Source organism: Odontesthes bonariensis, chromosome 23 (genome assembly GCF_027942865.1).
Source record: "Odontesthes bonariensis isolate fOdoBon6 chromosome 23, fOdoBon6.hap1, whole genome shotgun sequence".
In the NCBI taxonomy this organism is placed as follows: Eukaryota; Metazoa; Chordata; class Actinopteri; order Atheriniformes; family Atherinopsidae; genus Odontesthes; species Odontesthes bonariensis.
In genome coordinates this window covers 8739970-8766053 of record NC_134528.1, presented here as the reverse complement: position 1 = coordinate 8766053, position 26084 = coordinate 8739970, and the positions used below count along the sequence as shown (strand labels likewise).

Sequence of the window (26084 nt, the reverse complement as noted above, 5' to 3'; positions counted from 1 at the left end):
GAAAGCAGAAAGTTGAATGAACAAAGTAGCTAACAGGCTAACGAAATATTAGCTTGACAAGCTTTGACAACACACCCAACACTTCCTGCACCCAAGCCATTTTAAATCCTGAATTTAAGTCTGGATTTATCTGAGTAGAAAACCCCCCATGTGCATTCATACCGTATACAACAGCTTACCTGACCGATCCCGAGTGCTTTAAGATTAAATAATCAAATGGCGACCAGCACAGCAACATGGTTATTTTATCTAATTGAGTTGATAAAAGTTGTATAGAGAGAATTTTTTATAATTGTTATGCACATTGTGCATGTACAGGTGTGCTGTTATCGCTACTTTAATCTGTCCCTCCCATCCCAGCCAGTATTAGAAGCTGGCCTCTATTTGTTTTTTTCAGCCATTATAAAAGGTTAAGGTTTTTTTAACTCTTCATATGAGTAAATATGGCAACAAGTTTTAGTATGTTGAGTGTATAGATACTTTCCACTGGGTCAAGATCCCTTATGCCATGAGTACTCAATAATCATGCTGATTAAACATACTAATACCATATAAAATCATAATTAAAACCTTTAATTAAGTGCTTAACGGGTTCTCAAAGAGTTTGTATTTTCATGGCTATGCAATATCTACATGAGATGCCATCAAGCAATAATTAGACCTGTGGAAACGGCCTTAAAGCAGTTGGTGAAGAAAGGGGTCAAAAACCTCCCAGCATACAGAAAAGCCAACCAAACCTGTTCCAAGACTTGCTGACAGTGTCAGTTCTCAACATGGGAAGAATACTTTTTAGCTTTGTTGCCTCTAACTGCTGTATTTACTATTTACAACACAACGCACTATAAAATTAATTTCACTACATTGTCCTTCTCTTTGATCCTCAATCTCAAAGCTCCGTGAGAAGGTTTTTATTCATTAATTAAAATTAAACAATAACAGATGTGACACTAGGGGAGAAAACATGGCTGAATGTTTCTCCCAGATGCTTATAGTACAGGTCATTTGTGTGAATGTCTGCTGTCCTGTGCTGTAATATGTGTGCTGGTGTTTTATTTTCATGAGTTTTCAGAGATGAATGACACATTGAACAAACTGTGGAGGCTGACTCATCGACTGTTTCTGCTTGTTTCTGTGCAGAAAAAGCTTCCTCTTACAACTCTCGCACAATGTATGGTGGAGGGAGCAGCTGTGCTCGGGGACGAGTCTCTACTGGGGTGAGAGTGCACGTGCACACACACACACACACACACACACACACACACACACACACATGTATATTTATAAATATGTGAAAAGAAAGTACATGGCACTGGTCAATGTTGATAACACCATGTAACTGATACTCAAAGTTTCTAAATGAGCTGAGGCGATACTATGTGGTAGCATGGCAGCATTACAGAGCACTGATTGGTCAGAGAGGATCATTACCTGTGGGTGTAAACAACTCTCTACAGCACCGTGCACACACTGACTCACTTTCTTGTCCTATTAAGTTGTTTAAAACCCTAACTCTAATTCTAACAAACTATTTACAACATGAATTATGGATATCTCATTTGCGCATACGGATCACGTATTTATGTTCATTACTAATGAATATGTCAACATGTTTATTAACCACGAGGATGGATTCACAGATCAGTCTTTGTTTATCTTCACTGACATGACTTGAGCTCCGCAGCATTCAGTCATTATGACCTTTCCCAAAAGATATTCAAATACTTCAAAACTAAAATCCCTCTGCAAACTCACTCAGAACAATAAAGTACTCGCAAGTGCAAGTACACACAAACGATGTGAACTTGTGTCTCTTTTCTCATCCTATCATGTCAATAAAAACCGCCATTAAAGTCCCACCACAGCATTTCAGTCAGGCTGAGGTCTGGACTTTGACTGGACCATTGCAACACCTTGATTATTTTCTTTTTCACACATTCTGTTGTAGAATTGATGCTGTTTGGGATCATTGTCCTGTTGATGTTTCAGTTTCAGCCAAGCTTAGCTGTCAGACAGATGACCTCACATTTTAATTGTACTGTTGCAGGAAGATGTTGAAGCTCTGTGGCGATACGCAGGAAAAACTCGCTCAGGAGCTCATCTTCTTCGAGCTCACCATCGAGAGGGACGTGGTCGAGCCGTTGTACGATCTCGCAGAGGTATGAATATGACTGCGTGAGATCCTTCTTGGATTATTTACATTTTTCTGTTTAAAGACTGGAAAACAACGTAAACATCTGCTCAAATAACAGAGAACATTTTTTATATTGTGACATTGGAAATTGTGACATTCACTGTAAAATTACAACTGTCAACAAAAAATACCACCTTAAATGGTATCAACAACCGTTATTTTGTCAGTGCTAATGCAGAGATCATCAATCCAACAACCCTCCAAACTTATAAAGCCACACCTTTCTTAATCTAACATGAAGGTAAATAAATTACAGCTTAATCTTATTAGCTGTAAAGTAATAAAACAAACAGGACACTTCAGTATGAGAGATTACAGTTTTTTTAGGCAACAATTACAATAACAATTAAAAAAAAGTCAAAACGTTGTGTAAAATGTGAATTAAAAACATAATGTAGCGATTTGAAAATCTTATAAACCAATATTTTATTCATTATTGTTGAAACATTTTAGTATTTTAAATAATATTAGATAGTATTAATCATCTTGAATTTGATGGCAGCAAAAAGTTAGGACAGGGCAACAAAAGGCTGTGGAGTAAGAGAAACTAAAAAGAAACAGATAGGAGAACATTGAAACTAATTAGGTTAATTGGCAACAGGTCAGTAACATGATTTGGGTATAAAAAGGAGTACCTTAGACTACGTGCCCACGACAACGGTAACGACAGATAAACGCAGAACATTTCGACAGATGTGCCTATCTTGCACACGGCGACGGCGTTTTTAGGAGTTCAAAACGGAGAAAACGCAAACGCCCTCCAGAGTGGAGATCTTGAAAACGATCCAACCTCTCGTCGCCGTAGGAACAGTTCAAAACGCAGAAGTGCGTTTTTTGCACACGTTAAGTGGGTAGTTCTCCATTAACGACTCCCATATCTCACTATATTTATTTTGGACACTCTCCCAATCCACATTATCCACTGCCTTCCTGGCTTTGTAGTTCAGTGTCGTGTTCAGGAGCAACTGGACCTCATCATCTGTCCAAACAAAGTTTGAAGGCGTACTGTTGTTGCTGCCGCGCTTCGCCATTTTCTTCCAACTGACGCGGAGGAAGTAGCCACAAAACAGGCATTTCTCATATTTATTAATATATAACAATAACTCATATAACAATACCAAAGGTATTGTTGCTACTGCCACCTACGTCCGGGGCGTGCATACTACATCGTCAAACTATGAGTTTTATACGTTTTCCCCGTTCCCATGGATAGACTGATATCCACCCCCAAGCGCTCGTGAGAACGCAGATAATTTGTGGAGGAAAAAAACGGACATCTGCGTTTATGCTTTGTTGTCGTGGGCACGTAGCCTTAGAGAGAAGTAAAGATGAGCAGAGGTTCAGTAATCTCCAAAAATACTGTGTCTACAAATTGTGAATTAATTTCAGAACAATGTTCCTCAACATGAAATAAAGAAGACTTGGAATATTAGACGACACAGTGGGAAACATGGACCTGTCCCAACCTTTTTGAGACGTGTTGCTGCCATCAAATTCAAGATGAGCTAATGTTCATAAAACAATAAAACATCTAATTGCATTCTCTTTTTATTTACATTTTAAAGGGCATCCCAACTTTTGGGGGAATTTGGGTTTTAAGTACATCTACACCACATTAAATGGTATATTTGAAACTAATTAGCACATCATATTTAAAATAGACTTACCAAAATCTGACATAAAAATATCTGCTATAGCATGAGTGAAATTTGTTTTCAGGTGATCAAAGTATCAGAGGTTAATAGGAAATTTTTGTTAAAAGTAGTTTAAGGAAGGAGATACTCCTCAGGTGCCTCTGAGCCTGTTTCTTGTCTTCTTTCACACCAACACACAATCAATCTGAGTAAAACTCTGCTATGTCATCTCAGGTGGAAATCCCAAATATCCAGAAACAAAGGAAGCATTTAGCTAAACTGGTCCTGGACATGGACTCTGCACGCACAAGGTGAGTGTGCTACCAACTTTGATTTTATTGTGTGTGTGTGAGAGCGAGTCTTAGGCTTTGATGTGAGAAACTCCATCCCCTGTGAATGTACAGGTCATGAGGTTTCCCACCTAATGTCACTGGGATTTGATTGCACGGCATGAAAGTGCTGTGCCTTTAAAACTCGTCTCACTGCTGAAAGTGTGTGAAAAACTCATTTACAATCACGTCTTGTGTGTTGTTCTTCTTTATGCTGAGTTTGTGATAAATTGTGCTGTTTAACATCTTTAAACAGACAGATTCATGCTCACATTTACTGCTCAGTAAATTTTATGACAGTACAAAGCTGTTTAATGCAACAGTCCATTTCCATGTGTTGGGAAACTCAGATATTCAATGAACAGCAACAATAGCAGAACTCTGCTCTGAGATTTCAGCCAGTGGATGTTTACGTATACATCACTGTGACCTGAAAGATAGTCATGGAGCATTTATTTAATTGAATAAACAGTCTATAATGAGTGTATATTACATGATTTATCATCATTACAATGAAAGGTTCCTCTCCTCAGCATTTATTATTGTCCCCAACAGACATTCTCAACCTTTTTGAGTCACAATCCTCCAAAATAACCAGTTTTATCCTCCATGCAGTGGCCTCACAACAGGGTTCAGATCCAAGGCTGAGAATTATTCATCTATAACGTGTTTCTAATATCTATGGGTTTAATAGTTGAACAACATGGAGAAGAAAAACTAAACTGAATGACGATGATTTATGCCAGGAGTGTTGGCTGACCTTTATTTCCCTAAAACTCCATTTCTTTTCAGTTGTTTCTCGTGTCATTGTCAAGAACTGGTAGAAACTGTGGGTCAGAAGGAGGTATGTCAGAACAAGTTAGAGAACCACGTCTACAATCTTCACCCTGTTTCACGCCATCCAAGAGCTGTTGAGATATTTGCTGCTAGTCTGGCTAAAAGATGTGAAGTTTTTGACAGCCAGAGTCACACTGGTGACTGAGGCTGTCACGGGTGGAGGATGAGCAGACTTGAGGCAGGTGGTTGACGGAAAAGAAAATGTGATTCGTTACGAAAGGGTAACAAAAGGCGTGGACTAATCTGGAATACCAAGAGAAAACAAACAGAGAAAACAAACAAAGAATCCTGATAAAGATAAAGAAGATGAACCAGAACACGAGCGGCAAGAAGGGATGAGGATCAAGAATCAAGAATCTTTATTGTCACTATGCAGGCATAATGAAATTTAGTTCAGGAACTCTTGGCTTTGGATACACAAAAGATATAAACAGTGAGGATCTGGCAGAGACTGAGGCTGTGTTCGAAACCGCATATTTCTCCTACTAACTTTTTGAGTTAGTATGCGAGTTTGAGTAAGCGAGAAGTTCCCGAATGCATACTAGATTCTCCGAAATGTTGGGTATGCATCATGAGGTTACTACTCATACTCAAACTACCCAAGATGCAACGTAACGTGACGTCGCTGATCGTCATTTCCTTTCAAAACGGCAGTTTCAAGCTAGCTACAACGAGGGTAGGTTCACTTCCTGTTTTCAAAACAAAAGCACCAATTGTATCGTAATGGCTTTCCCTATGATAAAAGGCAACGGGTATTTTATTTTGTGAAAATAACCGGAAGTGCGCTGCTCACTGCGGCTAGCTTTAGTAGCGCCGAATTCGTGGGAACAAAATTGTAAATAGCCGGTATTTTGTCAGATTTTCAACACGTTGGGGATCTAAACGACTACTTTCTCGCCTGAAAATGTTTCAAATGTTGCTAAACTTTACAAAGTTTAGAGCTTAAGTGAAATCAGCTTCAGGCCGGCTGATTTATCTGTTTTAACAGCTGTGAAAACCTCTTTGTGGTCTCAGAAACTGTTTTCTGATCACTGAAACACACATCTCAGCTTCTCTCAGCTGATTCACTGTCACATCCGCGTCATTATAAGCAGAGACATGCAGGATGTTATTTTCCCCACTGCAGTCCAGTTTGTCAGTTTTTTTGGTGACCCAAATATCAAGCAATTTTTCCCATTATCCCCCTGTGTGCTGAGCTCCCCTGGCAGTGCTACATATTATCTGCAGTCAGACAGAAATCCAGGCAGACACACAGACAGACAAAGGCGTTAGAGAAGTGTCTGACAGCCTGACTTGCAGGGAAAATAGATTAAGTTGAATAAATGAGGATATATAGAGTGTTAGTCATGTGTCAGGAAAATACTCTTCATCATTTTTTTTAAAGAAATCCTTTGTTTTGCTCTAAAAACTGCCAGGAACAAGTCTGAAACAGCTGACCTCATTAAGTACAACTTCCTGCTTTCAACAATCCTGCAGTGGATAAAAAAAACAACATGTTTTTCGTCTCACAGGTACTACCAGTCTACCAAATCCTCGGGACTGTCCAGCAATCTGCAGCCAACAGGAGCCAAGGCCGACCACCTCAGGGAAGAGATGGAGGAGGCAGCCAACCGCATGGAGATCTGTCGAGTCAGTGGTCACTTTTCCTCATGATGAATGAGCTGTTAATGTCCTTAATCTTAGACAAAGTTACCCTGTTTATCTTTGGAGGCTGTTTCATCTCCTCAAGAGATGCTGGAAAGTACCAATACCTGTTATCACTCATATAACTTGTGGTTTGAAGTATGTTTTATCTTTCACCAGGATCAGTTATCAGCTGACATGTACAGTTTTGTGGCCAAAGAAATTGACTATGCAAGCTACTATCAGACAGTAAGTGCAACATCTGTACAAGATGTGGCGTGAGCATAAAACAAACACTCTACTGACCCTCTGGCCTTTTTCTGTCTCTGTGTAGTTGATAGAAGTCCAAGCAGAGTACCACAGGAAGTCATTAGAGCTGCTGCAGAGTATCCTGCCCCAGATCAAAGCTCATCAGGGTGAGTCTCAGTCCAACTTACTGTCATCTTTTTTTTGTGATTCTACCTTTTTTTATCCGCCATGTAGATTCAGCTGCAGTTCATTTTACAATAATGCGTGAGCTGCCATTTGAAGAATGATGTGAAATGAAAGGTTAAGACACCTAACTTTGTGGGGGAAATCTTTTCGTTGCCATTTTTGGTGTTTTTTAGGGTTGTAGCCTGTAAGGCTGCACTTTCTCAAACAGACTAAAGCATTAAACCACCTTAATAAATGAAATGATTATAAAACTGTGGAAACCTACTAAACAAGTCACTTTTCATTTACTTTTCCAGGTATTATCTTTTGAGTCCATGTAGGTTTCATATTTGGAAAATGTTCCTGAAGCTCACAAAATGTTCCTTTTTTATAAACATAATGGGAATGTATAAAAAGTGGTGGCTAAGGCCACACATTATGGAAGCAAACCTAAACATTTGGAAAAAATTTAAATTGTTGGGCTTTAAAGTTTTTGTTTTCCTCAGTACAGTCACTGTCTGTAATACCTAATAAGATCTGAGGTTCTTATTTCAAGAACACAGACAAAAAGTTTCCTCTCTCTTTGTACCATAACCTGCAAGTTTGATATCTGACAAAAATACAATTATGGAACTAGTCTTATAAATTTAACAACGAGATTTTAATGTTACCAAACCTAAGCCACAGTGTAAGAGTACTCTTCAAAGTACTCAGTGTTTCAGGCCAAAATACTCGCACAAAAACTACAAATATAATGCAACTTTATTTCTCATTAATTTATGTACATAAAAAATAAATAATCCTGCTTGGTGAAATAAAATCAGATTCAATTCACTGGAGTCAGAATTCTGAGACAGCACTGCTACTATGCTAAGCTAGGTTAGTTAGCATTTAAAAGAAGTATTTTATCCAATCTTGCTTTTTTTTTTATCCATTACAACCATAGCCATCTGCTAAATTAACTGTAATATACAACAAACTCACATGACTTAGTGTCAAAATATTGTCAAAAAGGAGAAAAAAATTGTTTTTGCTAATAACATCTCATCAGCTAGCTGCTATTAGACAAGGTATCTTTATTTATAAAGCGCATTTCATACCACAGGCAACTCAATGTGCTTTACATAAAGACAAGGCATTTAAAAGAACAGAAAAACACAGTTAAAAGCAATCAAAGAAGAGGGGAAAAAGAAATTAGCTTATGTGCAGTTGCTGCTATTTGGTTTTCACACGCTGTCGTCCTTTGTAGCCTATGTGTTTTTCATAAAAGATTCACTCTCCCGTGGCTTCATAACATTCATATGTTAAGGCTTAATGTCAAAGAGTCAGATTCAGGACTTCAGTTACAGTAGATGCTGTCATTTTGGCCTCATTAAGGCAGAACTAGGCTGTAATAGTAGGCCTACTGTCAGATATGCTTTTAAATAATGAATCGGTATTAAAGTGTCTAAATAACAATTTTTGGCATATTATGAAGGGCTGAGTGACTTCAAGGAGAATATTGATAATATGGCTCTTATATTGTCTCTTTAAACTTGTAAAAAATGGACAATTAGTAATTAAAATGTCAAACAATCTTGATCTTAGTTAAAAAAAGAAGATAATTGTGTGCTTATATGCTGTAGGAATGCACTGCCATTGAGAAATATTATATGTTATGCTAACTCCATGCAACACATTAGCTAAAATATCAAACTAAAAAACTGAAACATGCAAATCAATTTATATATTTTGCCAAAACCACATTAATAAGGACACATAATTGTAAGTGATCACTTGCCAAAAAAATTCACCAATTTTCTACAAACTGATTTTTTGGGGGGAATTTTTTTTAGAAACTGGCTAGAGGCAGACAGAAAATGTTTGAAAATGCTGATCAATGGATGATAGTGGTATGTAATATAAGTATTTTCTGACTGTGAGTGTGTAACACTGTGTGTCTCACAGAGACCTGGGTGGAGAAACCATGCTATGGGAAACCATTAGAGGAGCACTTAGCGCTCAGTGGGAGAGATATTGCCTTTCCCATCGAGGCCTGTGTCACCATGCTGTTGGAGTGTGGCATGCAGGAGGAGGTAAAAACATTGCCTGCTTCTACGTAATAAACAGACATTGGAAACACATTTGCATAAAGTGAAGTGTTGCAGAAGATGAAGTCAGTCTTAATTACTGAAAGGAAATTGAAATGATGTCCACACCTAAACTGTTGACCTGCCTGGAAGAAATGTTGACAGTTAAATTAATGTTTGAATGTAAGAAAAGCCCCAACTGGCTCATTAATGGTGGAAAGTACTATACACAGCAGCTTTGTGCTGCTTTACACATTTTTGCTGAAGATATTCCTTTTTTAATCTAAACACAGAGCCAGATTTATTTTGCACTTTATGGTATCCAGGAAATATTTGCATGGCGGAAGAGGAATAGTTGGGCCCAAAAATCCTGAACACAAAAACAAATTGTTACAGTTCTTTCTTTAGGTTTCATTAATTTTTTTCTAAAATATTTCATGTATTTCAAAGGATATCACTTCTCACTTTGCTTTTCACAAATCTTAACTCATATTATTGATTGTTCATTTAAGCTCTCCGAGTCCTTTGCTAGTCAACACATTAAAGTTATATTCAAACAATTCTGCATCCATAGCTGTAATCAGGTTATGTAAAGATGATCTGATATTGAACATTTTGCATGATTAGTACTTATATCTTATGATAGATATTAGTATTTCCAAACTTCCTGCTTTTTACACTGGTAAAAGAACATTACCTTTCTTCAACTTAATTTATATAGTACTTTTCAAGCATAGGTTCATAGGTCTAATAGTGTTTTACAGAATATATGTTGTACAGAGCTAAAAACAACTTAAAAAGACTCAAATGTGGAAACAAAACAAAAATTTTAATCATTACAAACTCGTAGACAAAAAGTGATCTAATCAATAGTTGACAAAAATATGGAAAGCATATTAAAACAATTATTGCACACCTAGAAATAAGTTAATTGTCTATTAACTAAACAACCAATTTATTAAATAATTTGAAATAAATAAAAGTACTGTCAGCGGCGCCTCGTTAATATTCCACCTGTGGGAGTGAGGTGACCTCATCTTTGGGTTTTTGTGTCTCAGGGTTTGTTCAGAATCGCTCCCTCGGCCTCCAAACTGAAGAAGCTGAAGGCGTCGCTGGACTGCGGCGTGTTAGACGTTCAGGAATACTCTGCAGACCCTCATGCCATCGCAGGTGAGCTATCAACACCACTGACCTCACTGCTCCATCCTCTCGCTTGCACCCGATCTGCTACCATGACAACTGGCAGCCATTAAAGCTTGCCTCACAGTGGTGGGTTTATGAGACGGGGTCTAATATCTGTACGTGTCTGGCATGCTTCCTGACGCCCATCTGCTTTCCTACCTTCACTTTCACTTTTGAGCTAACTGCCTCAAAGAAATGTTTAATATTTTCTGTCTGTTTTTGTTACTTATTCACACATTCATTATTCTGCTGCTGTCACCCATATATTTGAAGCCATTAGTGCCAGATTTGCTAAATTCATTTGAACTCAGTTTGGATTTAGTCCACTTCTCAGGCAGCTAAACGTTAGTGTCAATTTTACCCATCTGCTATTAGATAAATGGTGCAAAAATTGTCTGGTAATAAATTCCAATTAGCACTGGGATTAGTGTCGAGCAAATTCTTCTTCTTGTGCAGAGGCTGCAGCAAAAAATCTAAATCTCTTCTTTTGGTGTCTTTTTGCTGCTGTCACAGACTCACTGTGAACTTTGATGGACTACAAAAGAAAGAAATGCTTTCAGGCTTTTATGGTCCTGTTATTGATCTCCATTTTTATGACAGTGTTCATCTTTGCTGCAGCCGACTGCCGCACAAAGATCCTGTCAGACGAAAACTGCACATATCAAAGATAACACAAGCTTGGAGAAATATCTATCAACTTTAAATGGATTAATTTTTAACTAAACTGTTACACTGATAATTTCTTTTGTTGGTGGAGAACATATTTCAGCAGAGAGGGTAAATATTAGGTGTTCTCTGCTAGTACACACAATCAAACAACAAAAATTCGGTCTGAACGATTAGCAACGAAAAATTCAGTTAAATGTTGTTGCGGAACAGGAAAACATTTGTGAGAAATGCACAGCACACCATTGGCTCCATGAGCACTCCTTGTAATAGTGGATTTATCATCTATGAAATCATAATCAGACTATAATTCTTCACACATTTTCTGCCAGATTAACTGTCCAGAACTAAGCTAAAATACAGGTACATGTGTATTTCTACTCAAGCACATTGCAGCAATGATGTAGTTTAGCTACTCTTCATTATTACACTTTGAACACAAATCGAACACAAAATAGCCAATATTGCTTGCGCATTGTATTTTTACGGTCAAAATGGGTCAAAATGACAACTAGGAAATTTTAAAAATGGCCATCAAGCGTTATGCTGCCCCTGCATAATGGACATGAGATACATGTTACAACAATATATTACAAAGTAATTCTAATTCTCCCAAAGTAGTGACGGAAGACTAAGGTACCACTAAAGAATGGGACAAACCCAGCAGGAACACTCGATGATTTTCAAGGTTTTGAGTTACGTAATGTCGAAACAGAGAACGGAGGACGCAGAAGCAGGAGATGATGTTTCAAAACGAGCTTTAATGAGGAGCAGTAGATCTTAATCTCTTCAAGAGAGAAATAAACACAGGCTATGAAAGTTATCTATATCTATACTTCTCCCAAAGTGAGAGAGGTATATCTATGAAATTTATCAAAATAATAATCACTCCACTAAAAGGAGGAGAAAACGTAAAGGACTATCAAAAGATTAATCTTAGCCAAAAATCACTCCTGCTACGGAGGAAAACAAAAACCTCTCCTGGAAAATCGGAGGCACTATGCTATAGAATATTAATCAAACAAAAGATCACTCCACTTGGAGGAAAAACAAGGAAGCTATGAAACTTAGACTTAACCTTTAGCAAAGCTATGTTATCAAAATTTAACAAGAACGAAAAACTCTCTTAAAGAGGATTCAACCAAAATGGTGACTTAGATCGAGGCTTAAACTATGGCTTGGAATGACAAGAGTGAACGCACGTTAGACCAACAAATAAAACACACTGGCACAAGACAAGGGGAGACGCAGACTCTTATACACACAGGGTTAACAGGGAACAGGTTGAATCATACGACAATCAGTCTGGGACGCGAGAGGAGAGTTAATCTTTCAAAATAAAACAGGAAGTGACGAAACATGACATGGAGACGAGACAAAAAAAAAACCTTGACCTCACCGCGGTGTGACACGTAAAACATCAGAGAAGGAGGGTTTTGGGTACTTTGCCTTATTGCTTTTTAAAATGTTACATGGATAAGCAACCCTACTCATAAAGTGCACATTTGCATGTTTAATTCTGCCAAATTTAATATACATAGCAGAGACAGTCATTTTTCAACTACCTGCGAAATCCACAAAACTGAAGTAGCTCAGATTTCACCCATCAGGAGTTGCATGATATCATATAAACTCATTGAATCAGCTGAGCTCGGTGGAGTACATGTAGAAAGAGGAAAGCGTCCTACAGGATGCTGTCTTCCTCTCTAATGATCCCATTTTTAACTGGATTTGCTCCACCATCAAATGTAATTTGTGAGCCACGGTGGTGTGGGTTCATCTTTGCAGATATTAAAACTTGTGGAGCATCCGCTAAGCATTTCAGTGTTGCACCAACAATTAGACACAGGCAAGCAGACGTCTAAGAACACACTGCCAGTGAGGGATGCCCCGATGTTTGTCAGCCATCCCACACGTCCCTCTGGGAAATGAACACAGCAGACTAGAGAGAAGAAGAAGACGACAAGTCGCCTTCTTTGTCAACACTGGAATAATCAGTTCTGGACAGATAGTCTGTGGAAACGGTTTTCTGTTTATTTGTGGCAGTATGTGACGCAACAAGGCGTAGTCGGAAAATTGCCTTTTCTAGGACACAAATACTCGTTCTGGAAAATAATTTGTCTTGAAACTAATTTAATCTGAGTAAACAAATCTATTCTGATTGTGAGAGAAATATCAGAGTTTGTTTTTATCCATTTTTTTCTCGATAAGACAAGTGGAAGCAGATAAAGTGATGGAGGTTGGACTATGTAAATACAAGTATGCTGAAATAAAGCTGCTGCTCTTTGGAAATTTTTAGGTTTCAAAGCCAGTTTATATGCATGTTTAAAGATGATGTTCTGAGAGCACTCAGTGTAGTTATAACAGCTTATGCATCTGCTTTATTACAACGTCTTGGTATCAGCTTTATTTGCAATAAACAGCTCATAGAGGTAATATATTTACTATAATTGAACTACATCCTTGTGTAGATGTAATTTTAATTTCAAATGAGTTTTAAAACTACCTTCACACTGATACAGCTGAACAAGTTATCTAAACAATGATGTGCTGTGACACACTGAAGCTGTAACTGTATGTAAGCAGGTTGAAAAGGGGTAAAATCTCCCCAAATCAATACTCAGACCTTTACACCATCTCTTTTTGACTTCTCCACCTTTTATTTTGTGCGATTTGGATAGTTTTTGTTACAGGTTACACCCCTCTGTAGCTGACCACGGACAAAAGATGTCTGAGATGTTTGACTTTGTTTTATTGTGTTTACATTTTAATTACTTACTTTAGTACTGCTTTTATATTTGACCCTTCTATTTTATGATTGTATTGTATTTTATGATTGTGTATAGCACTTTGGTCCTGTGGGTGTATAAAGTGCTTTATAAATAAAGTTGGTATGGTATGGTAAAAACCTCTCAGTAAACCTTTTCTTGGACATTTAAGTGTGAGATGTAGATCTCTGCAGACAAGTTCTAAATATCAGAAATAAACTGTGTTTACAGTCATTTAAAATGGTTTCACCGGACTTAAACAACTCAATCCTCCATGCAGTTTTAATGCGTTGAAGCCGTCTTGTCTGATTTTATTTCTTCTCTTCTCTGGCGTGCTGTAAATCAGACTTGTATCTTTTTGGACATAAAGGTTACCCCTGCAGATTGTCAGATGATGGTTTACTTGGAAGTGTTGATGTAGAGTCTCAATCATCCAGATCATGTTAATCTTAGGTTTTTAAGAACCAAGAAACAAAGTCCAGTTGCCTTTTTCGTTAGTCGACCACTTTCTAGACTTTGGTGTTTTTTAAAGTTAAGGTTGACGATAGCAAAGTTACCCAAGTAAACAAATGAACTGATCATGGCAGCATTATCATTTAACGTCTTCTCCACAAATGATGGCACCATACTTATTTACAGATGCAGTTACTGATTAAAGTATCAGTCAAAGTATGATAAAACATTCAGTACAACTAAACTACTCCTGAAGGGTTTGATTAACAATCCCTGTCAAAGGATTTTGTGTTACAGATTTCTGCAGTCGACATTGGTTATCAAAGAAACAATGTTATCACTTATTTTCAACATATTTTCAAGCCACAATGGTTCCTGTAGGTCATTTATGCACCCGAAGCAAAGTAACAACAGAATTTCAGAGATTCAAAAGCTGATCAGCCTTTTTTCTTTTTCTTTTGCACCTCAAACTCAAAATAGGACCTCAAGTGGGTTAAAGAGCTCTTTAAGAGTGGTTCATATTTTCAGACACTCTCCAGGGAGACTTTCAGAGTTGCTCACATAAGAAAGGGCCACAAAGAGTTGAGAGAGAAATGTAGAAAGAGGAGGACTGCAGACTGCACAGAAGAAATAATAACACACATCTGTTTGCTCCATGGGTGAAAGACATACTAATATTAACTAAAGTCTGCCTGAAGCTAACAGATTTCTGCTTTTTAGAATAACATGGTTCATAGTTATTTCTCTGAGTAGCTCCTTTGTATTTTAGTACAAGTTTGACAATAGCAAACTGGATTTTAGTTACTGGGAAAGCAGGGAAGCCCTGGGAGGAAGAGTACTGGCAATTTGAATTGACATTTAATGCAATTTAGACTTCCATAGTCCATTGCAGTAACAGTAACAATGCAGGAAACAGTTTTTACTGACATATACATTGAGATCAAGGTATAATAAGATAATTTTCCTGTTCTTAACTCTGTTTCTGGGGGGTTGGGAATTATGTTGAAGCCAAAGAATTCAACAGAATTCTCTATGCTCCATTGAACTGATTCTGTTACTGGTGGTTGCCTCCATTTTGCTGTCTCACTGTGTCACCTGCTTGTCATTATATAGATGCCACAATCCCATCCAGACATATCTGCAGTATATAACCAATATATGGACACACATATTAATTTAAACCTGTACCCATTGCACCTACTTATCTCTTCAGGTGCCCTGAAGTCGTACCTGCGCGAGCTGCCTGAGCCATTAATGACCTTTGAACTCTACAATGACTGGATCCAGGCATCCAAGTGTGTATCTTCACACAGTAACATTTGTATCCTTTAATCAAGACGTTTTTCTCCTTTTGCCTTCTGTTCTAACAAATCCTTTCTGTCATCCTGTAGCATTCAAGATCAAGAAAAACGACTGCACGCGCTGCTTGGTGCCTGTGAGAAACTACCCCCAGCCAACAACAACAACTTTAAGTGAGTCGCTGTTTCCATTTTTCACTCGTTGTTGTCCTCTCCTGGTTGTTCAAATATGGGTTTGTTGGTTAATTTAACAAGTTGGAGAATCTAGTTGGTTTTCATCTGGCTTATTTGGTTCTTCAACATCAGGCTGATGAATTAAATCTAATTTGAACATGATTTTAAAGTTGAAACTATGATGGTTTGCCTCATTATACTATAATTACAATCATGACTGGCTGAGTGTGGATACAGAGAGGCTTTCATTTCACATTTAGGATATTCTTACATTAAGTGGTATGGTGCAGTAACACTTCATTTTCCACTGCAGTCCCCCTGATGTGGGCAGGATTAGCTGTTTATCATCACAACATGTTGCTTTACTGATGACTTAATTAGCTCTATGCTTTTAGTTCAGAAGGGTTTTAGTGTCTTTTAGGGAGTGATCATATTGACTGAGAGCTAAAGAGCTTAACTGTATTCATTGGAGAAAATTAGATATCTGTTGTTGTAAACTTTGTGACGAACGTCCAAACGACTTCAGAGAACAAGGAAGTGAATCTGTGTGCGCTGCTGCAGAGACGATTTTGTTGACGACCACAGGTGATAAGCTTGTACCAGCTATGTAAAAAGGAGGGCGAGCTGTAAATTACTGCACCATGAAATGGAAAAACACCCTTAGGAAACCACTATAAACATGATCGAGGAGTGTCCCTCAATCCCAGTGGATAAGGAGCACCCCACATGAGATGAAATTACCCCCTGTTCACTTCAAGCCAATGATTGAATGATTGAATGAAGTAACTCGAGATTTAAAGTCAGACATTCTTAACTAATATGTCCAAAAGCACACATATAAACATCCACACCTTAGCAAAACCATGTAAAAGTACTAGGGATGTACCGATACTGGTATCGGGTATCGGGCCGATACTATTCTAGTATACTCTTACTTGTACTTGTTAACCGATACCATGAACTGATACCAATTTATTGGCTTGTCATTTTTGTTGTATTTTTTTAGATTGGCGGCTAGGGGAGATGTTGAGCTAATCAGGAACAGTGTGGTTAGGCTAGTGAGACCGAAACCTGTCTTCCAATTGCATTCTTTTTGCAGTAGAAATATCGACATTGGTATCGGCAGGTACTCAGATCCAAGTTTCGGTATCGTATCGGTGGTATCGGTGCATCCCTAAAAGGTACCAAATCGTCTGAGTTAAGCGGCTTCGCTGCTTTGTCGGTGTGCTGCAGCTCGCAGCAGCGAGTCTTTGGACCAGTTTGGCTTGGATTCCTGTTTTAGTTAGTAAAAGAAGGAATCGAAAACAGTCAACTTCCTGGGTGGATCTATCTAATCTGTTAACGGTACCACGTACAACTCAGAATACAACAGAGACCGGTGTAAACTCCACAAAGCTAGCCTTACTTAATATTAGATCTCTGTCCAATAAGTCACTGTTTGTTAATGACTTCTTAATTTTACACAATTTAGATTTTCTTTTTCTGACAGAACATGGTTAACAGAGAGCACAATTGCTACTGTTCTTAATGAAGCAGCCCCCCCAAACTTTAGTTTTATGGATAAATGCCGAAATGGGAGGAAAGGTGGGGGTGAAGCTGCCTTATTTAAAGATACATTCCAGTGTAAAGAGATCTCATTTGGTGATTTCACTTCTTTTGAATATCTGAGTTATATTTTAAAGGGTGTTCCTAAAATTCTGTTCTTAATCATTTACAGATCTCCAGGATACTGTGCAAGTTTTATTGATGATTTTTCTGAATTATTGTCTGTTATTTCGACTGATTTTAACCATTTTATCTTGACCGGGGATTTTAACATTCACATGGATAATATGAAGGATGGTACTGCCAAAGAATTTTCTTCTGTGCTGGACATGTTTGGTTTGTGGCAACATGTAACAGAACCAACCCACCTTCGAGGTCACATTCTGGACCTGGTCATTTCTAAAGGTGTTGATATTTCTTCTGTTGTGGTTATTGATTTGGCCTTGTCTGACCATTTTTGCATTTTATTTTATTTACATATTACTCAGAATGTTCAAACAACCAGCTTCTCAGTTAAGAAGAGGTACATCAATGAGAAAACAAGTGCTCAGTTTAGGGAGGCCATAGCTATGTTACCAACAATGAGCGCTGAGTCGGTTGAAGGACTGCTGGATCATTTTAACTTGAAAATTTTTAATGTAATGGAAGCTGTTGCACCGATAAGAATCAAGAGCACCTTGATCAAACAGAAAACACCATGGAGAAACACCACTACGGTCAAAAATCTGAAAAGAGAATGCAGGAAAGCTGAACGTAAATGGAGGAAAACAAAGCTTCAGATTCACTGTGAGCTGTACATAGAAAGCCTGCGTAGTTATAACAATGAGCTGTGCAAGGCCAGACAGCTGCATTTATCTGAAATGATTAATAAGAATGTCAACAATTCTCGAAACTCTGTTTGCTATGGTTGAAAAACTCACAAATCCTCCTAAACAGTCAAACCCAGACCTCCTCTCCACTGAGAAATGCAATGAATTTGCCAACTTTTTTAACCAAAAAATCAAAACAATTAGACAAAACATTCAACACAGACAAACAAGAAAACTAATCTGTGTCTAAAACCTAGAAATAACTCTGACGTTATGTCACAATTTAATATTGTTAATTTAAAAATCCTAGAGGAAACAGTTCGGCAGCTGAAATCAACAACTTGTTCTCTGGACATAATACCATCCGACTTTTTAAAAACTGTTTTTACCTCAGTAGAAAGTGATCTCCTACGAATAGTTAACAGCTCACTGGCATCAGGCATTTTTCCCAAGTCACTAAAGACAGCTGCCATTAAGCCACTCCTAAAGAAGAGAACTCCAGACGCCTCTATGATGAACAACTACAGACCTGTCTCTAACCTCTCTTTTATATCCAAGATTATTGAGAAAGTTGTATTTAACCAGCTCAACGACTTTCTGAATGAAAGTGGAAGTCTTGATAACTTTCAATCAGGCTTCAGACGTCATCACAGATCACAATGGAAAAGTTGAATTCTGCGCTCTGAATTGATTTTTTAGTTCCTTTTCTGCTGACCTAGTTGGTTTTTAGAGCTGTTTGCAGCTGGAAATGACACTCTAAAGGCTGAAAGTACAGCGTGTTGTTAGCCCGATTCTTTTATTGCCAATTTATGACAGTGTTTAGCATGGCTGCCTCGCATATTCAGAAATTAATGTTATGTGTTCTTCTGCTTACGTCCTGTAAATCCAGCTTCCAGTCTGAGTGACCAGGTGCGCTGTTACCTCTCTGTGTATGTTACACTTCTTTTAAATAAGGAAAAGTCACATTCAGCTTCCAGGAATCCTCATGTGCTTCTAATCACAACCCACCAGACAAAAATACCACTGACCACTGTGAAGCAATGCTGGGCAGGCAGCCTTACAGCTCTGGTGCCGTCCTGTTTACCGCTGGATTAATAACAAGCTGAGTGTATCCGCCAGAGGGCTTGTCTTGTGATCAAAACAAAAGAGTGAGGCGATGATGAGGGAGGAGGAAGAAGAGGAGAGGAAGGGGTGGTGGAGTAATGAGAAGATCCAGATACTGCAGCGCTTGTCAGTGTCATTGTGGAATCGCACTAATAGGACATGTTTTCAGATAGCCCTCCTCACAGCAGAGCTGTCAGGCTTGTCCAGATGATTGCTGCTCGGGTGGGATGAGCTGCATGATGTTCATCCAACTGGAGTTCAGCTCAGATGACTCACAGAAACCCGCTAGCTTATTTCTGTGTCTAAAAGACACGTAATAATGGTTGTCTGTAGTAATAAGCTTTGTTTCACATTGCTTCATGGAAGATGTGCAAAAGGAGGTGCTCAGTTCGTCTAACCACAGCTGTAACACAATGATGGCACACAGAACACACAATCTGTTGTTTGAGTTTGCCCTTAATGGGGATCCTGACCTGGAATACAGTTATTTCCCACATTTCTCACTTTACATGAGTCACATATAGTCTCAGCTGGTGGGTTATAAGGTCCTACAAGCTGAAACAAGTGCATTGTATAACTGTGATTCACTAAATCCTCCTTCATTAAGATCACAGTGTTCACAGAGAGGATTTTGAGTTTGTGCTGCTGTTAAAATGCGTTTCATATCCAGGATCCAGAGCTCATTAATACAAATGATAAACACTTGTTAGTGTAGCGGCATCCCAAAATACATCCTGCAACATAACTACACAGATTGATCAACACCAGGTTCAGCACCTTAAACAATAACCAGACATTATGACCCCACTCAAATATAACTTGTTGAATTCATACAGTTATATGGTTTTAATTGATCATTAATCGATTCTGTTGCTTCAACTTTACATCCATATTTGGATATGATCTAATCAGTTTAAATGTGGTTGTCGACCTGATTGGCTACGTGAAATTTATCCTAAAAAATATAAATGAACTAAATAAATCAACTTGGTTCAACATCGAAATATGTTTCATTATTAAACTGCATCTAAAAATCCAAGTTAACATTTCCATCTAATCAAACCATGTACAGTTAGTCTTATGCAGCAGGAACAACACACCACTTTGAATGAATCCAAACATTTTCTTACAATAATTATATTTGACCAGCTAATGAAATTGACTCTTGTTGTATGAACGAGTACTTTGTTTGTCTTAGTTTGAATGAATGAATAAAACAGGACTAACTTACCCGGAATTTAAAATTAGTTCAACCAACGCATGTAAACTGAGAACCTGCCCTTGTAGATTAGTTCAAATGAGCCTAATTGATTATGTTGACCCAAACCAAATATATTAAGCTGAAACAAAATTGCTTAATGCTGAAAGTAATCCAGGTTTCTATTTGACTTTTGAATCATTTAACAAACTCTTATGAATTAATGTCATACAAGCATATTTCCATTTAGTCAATCAAACATGTGCCTTTGTTGATTTTTTAGTGTACATTATTGTACATTATTTAAAGCAGTGGCTGTGGTAGTTTTGAGAAAGTCCATCTAAAATAATAGACCAGCTTCTAAATGTATAACCAGTGCGAAAAACAGACTTATCAGGCGTCAGAACACCGGAATCTGCTCAATTAAAACTTTCTGTCTTGGTCCAAACATTTCGTTTTGCTTACTTTCTTAAAACTGGCAGCTGCATTTTGTCTGACTTTGAGTAATTTTCTTATGGGAGAAACAAATTGATCACAAATTGACCTGAAAGGCAGCGTAAAAGAAAACAAATGAGACCATGTTTCAGTAACTTGCTCTGAATGTTTAAACAGTCATGGCCATGTGAGTGAGGTCAGCTGGTTGGAACACTTATCACGAATTTATGCATTTACTTTAAATCGTTTTTTAAAATCACACTGACTGAATTATTTCCTGTATCAACAGATATTTGATCAAATTCCTCTCCAAACTGACTGAATACCAGGATGTGAACAAGATGACACCTGGAAACATCGCCATCGTCCTGGGACCCAACCTGCTCTGGACTCATAATGAAGGGTGAGTCAGTTCATTCAGTCAGGCTTCAACTCCACACTCTTGTCCAAATATTGTACCAAACTCGAGGCTTTAAAGTAGCAGTTCGAAAATCCAAAGGAGGATTTCATGTGATTATGTCCACTTCTTATAAAGTGTATTTTAAATATCCCTGCAAGAGCAAAAAAAAGTAAATTCATTTGAATGAAAGTGAGTCCAGTCAAATCCTTTGGACTTACATAAGATTTTGGTCAATGCCACATTTAACAGAACTTGCCTTTGCAACTTTTTTATAATGCATAGATGCACAACATTTATTCTGTGTTATATTGTAACTCTCATGTACTAATTAATTATATAAAGTATACAAGAAAACAATCCAATTTTAGTGGAGATAATGGAAAGCACTCCTAACCTTAAAGCAACACAGTAGAGCCAAACATATTCGTTTGTTTGTGGATGTGGTGCAGGGCTGGAAACCAAAGTTATGAACACATGGGTGCTCCAGGGCAGTTTAAGGCCCGGAAATGTGCATAATGTAAGTCAGTGTGCTTTAAAACAAGTTAGAAGAACATAGTTTTGAGGTTCACAAACTTTACTTGTGTTCCTTTGAAGTTATGAATTACGGAAACAGATGAAAAAAAGGATGAAAAAGTAGTTAAAGTTTTTCAAAAAGATAGTTTTCAATAGAATGAAAGGACCTCCTGCATCCTTCTTTTAGAGGATCTCAGACGACACTTAGGTTGATTAAATATTCAGTGATGTGCTCAGATCTGTGCTTTGATAGTTAGAATTCAGATCTCAAAGTAACTTTATATGTAGATAATGTATATTCTCAGTCATCCCGGTCCCAGAAATCCTAAGAGCCTGAATAAGGGCAACTGGACAAATATTTAGCTTTTTGGCTCCTCCTACAGTTGTGGGATGTAACACCACTGTCATAGAAACAGTGTGAGCAATGCGCATACATTTTTTTTGCCATGCTGAAAAGGCCACAAAAATGTCAGGCGACTGTAAAGCAAAACGATGTGGTGCAGGGCTGGAAACCAAAGTCGTGGACGATGGATAACAGTCCCAACAGTCCCTCAGGCCTGGTGCATTACAAAGGTCAGTTTACAGTTTAAAACAAGTCGTAAACACATAGTTTTAAGGTTAAAACACTTCTGTAGTGTTGCTTTAAAATGAATTCTAAAACCAAAGGGTTGCCCCGGATAAACAGGGATGTGTGTGCAACAGCAGAGGTTGTGTTTGTGGATTGAATCAAAGTTGTCTTGATAAGAATTAGTGAATGTATGAATGACATTTTCCAGGCTTTGAGGAGAGAAAAAGAGACTGGATTCAAAAGATTCTACAAACAGACTGTGTGTTTTTTCTGTAGTTTCACTTTAGTCTCAGCCCCTTCTTTTCTGCATTGAAATCAAGTTTTCATGCATAAATTCAGTGACTGAGGCAGCCAGACAGAGAAGAGAGTCTGCAGGGATTCTCTCACATCAGTTCACTTTCTTTTCCTCATATTCCTCAACAAAAAACATGAGCTGCTAATAACAAAAAAGGCCTGGAGACTCGAGACTCCGGCACGTCTCCAGGAAGCCGCTCTCATAAAACAGAATATTCATCACGATGATGACGAGGCAAACTGAGAGGGTGAAGGACACTTGCTTTATATCTTAAAAACTCTTCCGAACTTCATAACTTTTAATTAGTATTTTAATAGACCACATACCCAAAATGTCTTTAATTTTCTCATTTTAAAGCTTCTGTAATATCATGAAGCTGTGTTAATCATCCTGAGTGTAAATTTCTTATGATCCAGATGGCTGCTTTTCCTCTACACTTCATCCCACCATAAAAAAGCCTCTTGTCTCCTCTCTGTCTGTTGCAGCAACATCACAGAGATGATGACGACAGTTTCCCTGCAGATCGTCGGCATCATCGAGCCCATCATCCAGCACGCCGAATGGTTCTTCCCAGGAGGTGAGGTTGGATAAGAAAATGGACAGTCTGAAGCCTTATTTTGCTTTCGTATAGCAAATGAAGGCAGTGAATTGTGTTTGTAACTCATTCTTTTCTTCCGTCTTTCTTAGAAATCGAGTTCAACGTCACAGGCAACTACGGCAGCCCCGTCCACACCAACCACAATGCCAACTACAGCTCGATGCCGTCTCCGGATATGGATCAGATGGATCGAAAGCAGAACGACCAGAGCCGACGGCCGCTGAGCGTTGCGACAGACAACATGATGCTTGAGTTCTATAAGAAGGACGGGTATGGCCCTCGTTTTTCTACTCAGATCACTTACGACAATAATTAATAATATGTGTCAAAGAATGGGCTTGGGAGGTTATACGGCGTATGTTACATTAGTGTAGAAACCCACAGACAGGAGCTGGTGTTCATTAAACTGCACCGAATGCCAAAAAGATGAATGGAAAACAGAAACAGATTAAGGGGACCTGGCATCCTGATCGTTAGGTTAAAACTTTTAAATGAAAATAAAGTGCGCTGGAAACTTTGCCAGGAAAAGAAATGGAAACAATATTGGCAGTTTAGTGGTTTAGTCCCGTTTAGGCAGATCTGTGTCCTCAGCCATGTGTCAGTGTTTGAGAATCGCTGCCTGATTGTTCTGGTTTAAGGAGTAAAAAACACAGTTTAGTTTGTTTTAATTTCTTTATCATCACGGGTGGTGTATAGCCCAGGACCTTTGCCCCTTTAAAAAAGTGTCTAAGACTAAATTTAAGAAGCTCCTAAGGCTCTTATAACCCAACCCAACAATCGGCTGTCAGGGACGTTGGGAGTGTTAGTGAATGTCTGTCTCTCTTGTATTTCCGTGTGTGACAGACCATCTGCATCCTCAACAGTTTTTTCAACCAAATCAACATGTTCAGTTGGCATCTGGTCGATGAGAGAGTTCCCTCTGATTGACTGTTCAGCTTAGTGAAAAGAACTAATGTGTTGATTGTTTTTCAGTGCATAAAGATTGAAATGCTGAATAAAAGCATGAACGTGTAAAACACCTCACATGATGTGTCAGTTTTAACTGAAACACAGACTCTTGACATCAGTTTGGTGTATAAAAACCTATGATTTTGCAGGTTTTTTGTCCAAATTTTTATCTTTAAAGTTGCAGGAATGGTTACTGGCAGCTCATATCGACAGTTGACATCCAGTTAAATGTTCAGCTTTTGTGGGGGCAGCATGTGTCCATAAATAACATTCTTTAGCACTTTAACAATCAGGAGGATGCTGCTGGTAAACAAGACTTGCCCTAATTACACGGGCAATACTGTCGCTCTGCCTTTAAATCATCAGTGGTGCTGCTAAGCTCTATGATCTTACACCTTCACCCAACTAACTGATCGAGAAATTTAAAGTCTGACTGCCTCCCGCTACATGTGAAGTAAGATTAGGATTGCCCACTGATCTCCCACGTTTCATTTGAGAGGCGATCTCAGTGAAGATGTTTGACTCTGAGGCGGACAGAGAGAATGCTGACTCACCTGCCCTCAAACTTTTCACCAAGTGAGACGACTGAAAATGAGAAAAAGTAAGTAATAAAAAAGAGCTGACATGTTGTCTGTGAAATAAGCAATCTGAGAATCCTCAAGCTGTGAAGGAGGATTAGTGGAAAAGCAGTCAGTTGCTTTCTTTTTCTTTTACTGTCTCTGAGTGTCTTTCGCTAATGCTTTCGTGCACACACGGTCTTATGCGACCTAAAAACACTCATTCGAACCAGAGTGAAGCCTCAGAAGTGAGGTGAAATAAAGCAGATTCATTCAGCTGCCATCAAAGCTCTGGATTCAAGTCCCTTGCAAAAGTTAATAGATGTGACTGAATTCTACACTGTGCTGCTCTGAAGATCCGTGAGGAGTGAAAACAGTTTCCCCTCTTTACTTTATACCTCGCCCACATCTTGTAAATGATGGTGGGAAAAGTGTTCCCATCATCAGACGGCTCCAAATGGCTGCTGCCTGTCTTCTTGTGCCGCTTTTCACTTCGTACCCGAGTGAAAATCATAACACAGAGGAGAGAGTTCAATTGTTTTAAGCCACTTTTCCCCCACACGGTGCACCTCATCACAGCTCTACTTACCTTTTATGTTTCAGTTTTCCATTACAGTTGGTGCTTGGTACCTTTTTTTTTTGCTAAAGGACCTTCAAAAAGTGCAAAGACAATTCTTTTTCTGTTCTTTGTGGAGAGATGAGCAGATATCTTAAATCTGAGAACAGTATGGATTTAAACAATTTAATTGCTCTTTATTGACTCTTTTACGTAGAGATTGCTCTGTGTTGCAGGAAAAAGGGGTTTTGGTTGCACCAGCACTACATAACCAAAAATTAAATTTTGCTTATTTATAATCGCTAAATCATTTACGTTACATTAGTTATTTAGCAGACGCTGTTATGCAAAGCGACTTATTAGTGAAGAACACAATGGGGGCAAAGTGGGTTTCAGTATCCTGCCAACGGATACCCGACACATAGCTGGGGAAATTGGAAATTTTCCCATTGAAAGAAGACCTTTCTACCTTCTGAACTACAGCCGCCACACCAGCGCGCACTAGTTTGAGCAATTTTAGTAAAATCAACTGAGTACATTCAAGAAAATGGATGAAATTTTATTTTCATAGATATATAGGTAGATGAGAGGGATTTGTCGTAGCAGCCAGGTATAAAAGTGCAAATGCAGTAAAAAAAGCACTGTAGAAATAGTAATAACAATACAAGAAACAAAAGGGAATTAAAAACCATTAAGATTGAGATAGAATACAATCAAATAAATCCCATTGAATGTTGAGGTAGCCATCCAACATGACTTCACACTTGTTTATTCCAGTGGTACGTCAGGTTTGTATATTTAGCCAAAGGAGAGGAGCCGTCCATCACCGAGTAAACAAGGAAAAGGAGATTTTCAAGCTGTACATTATGACAGTGTCTGTTTTAACAATGTTTTCCAAACCTAATCCATGTAGTTATTCA

The 26084-nt window shown here is 38.3% G+C and overlaps 1 protein-coding gene across 7 annotated transcripts in view; it reads left to right on the top strand.

The window, feature by feature from the left end:
- LOC142373671 (rho GTPase-activating protein 44-like) overlaps positions 1-26084 on the top strand; it is a 97677-nt gene that overhangs the window by 54453 nt on the left and 17140 nt on the right. For all 7 annotated transcript variants that reach the window (XR_012768550.1, XM_075457031.1, XM_075457027.1 and 4 more), the window contains exons 4-16: positions 1138-1214; positions 2045-2156; positions 4060-4136; positions 6503-6620; positions 6795-6863; positions 6949-7030; positions 8976-9103; positions 10156-10267; positions 15380-15461; positions 15558-15638; positions 21019-21132; positions 22991-23082; positions 23193-23373. Coding sequence is in view for 6 of the 7 variants with exons in the window: in XM_075457031.1 (XP_075313146.1) it covers positions 1138-1214; positions 2045-2156; positions 4060-4136; positions 6503-6620; positions 6795-6863; positions 6949-7030; positions 8976-9103; positions 10156-10267; positions 15380-15461; positions 15558-15638; positions 21019-21132; positions 22991-23082; positions 23193-23373 (1325 nt within the window). In the remaining variant the exon portion in view is untranslated. The remainder of the gene's footprint in view (positions 1-1137; positions 1215-2044; positions 2157-4059; positions 4137-6502; positions 6621-6794; positions 6864-6948; positions 7031-8975; positions 9104-10155; positions 10268-15379; positions 15462-15557; positions 15639-21018; positions 21133-22990; positions 23083-23192; positions 23374-26084) is intronic.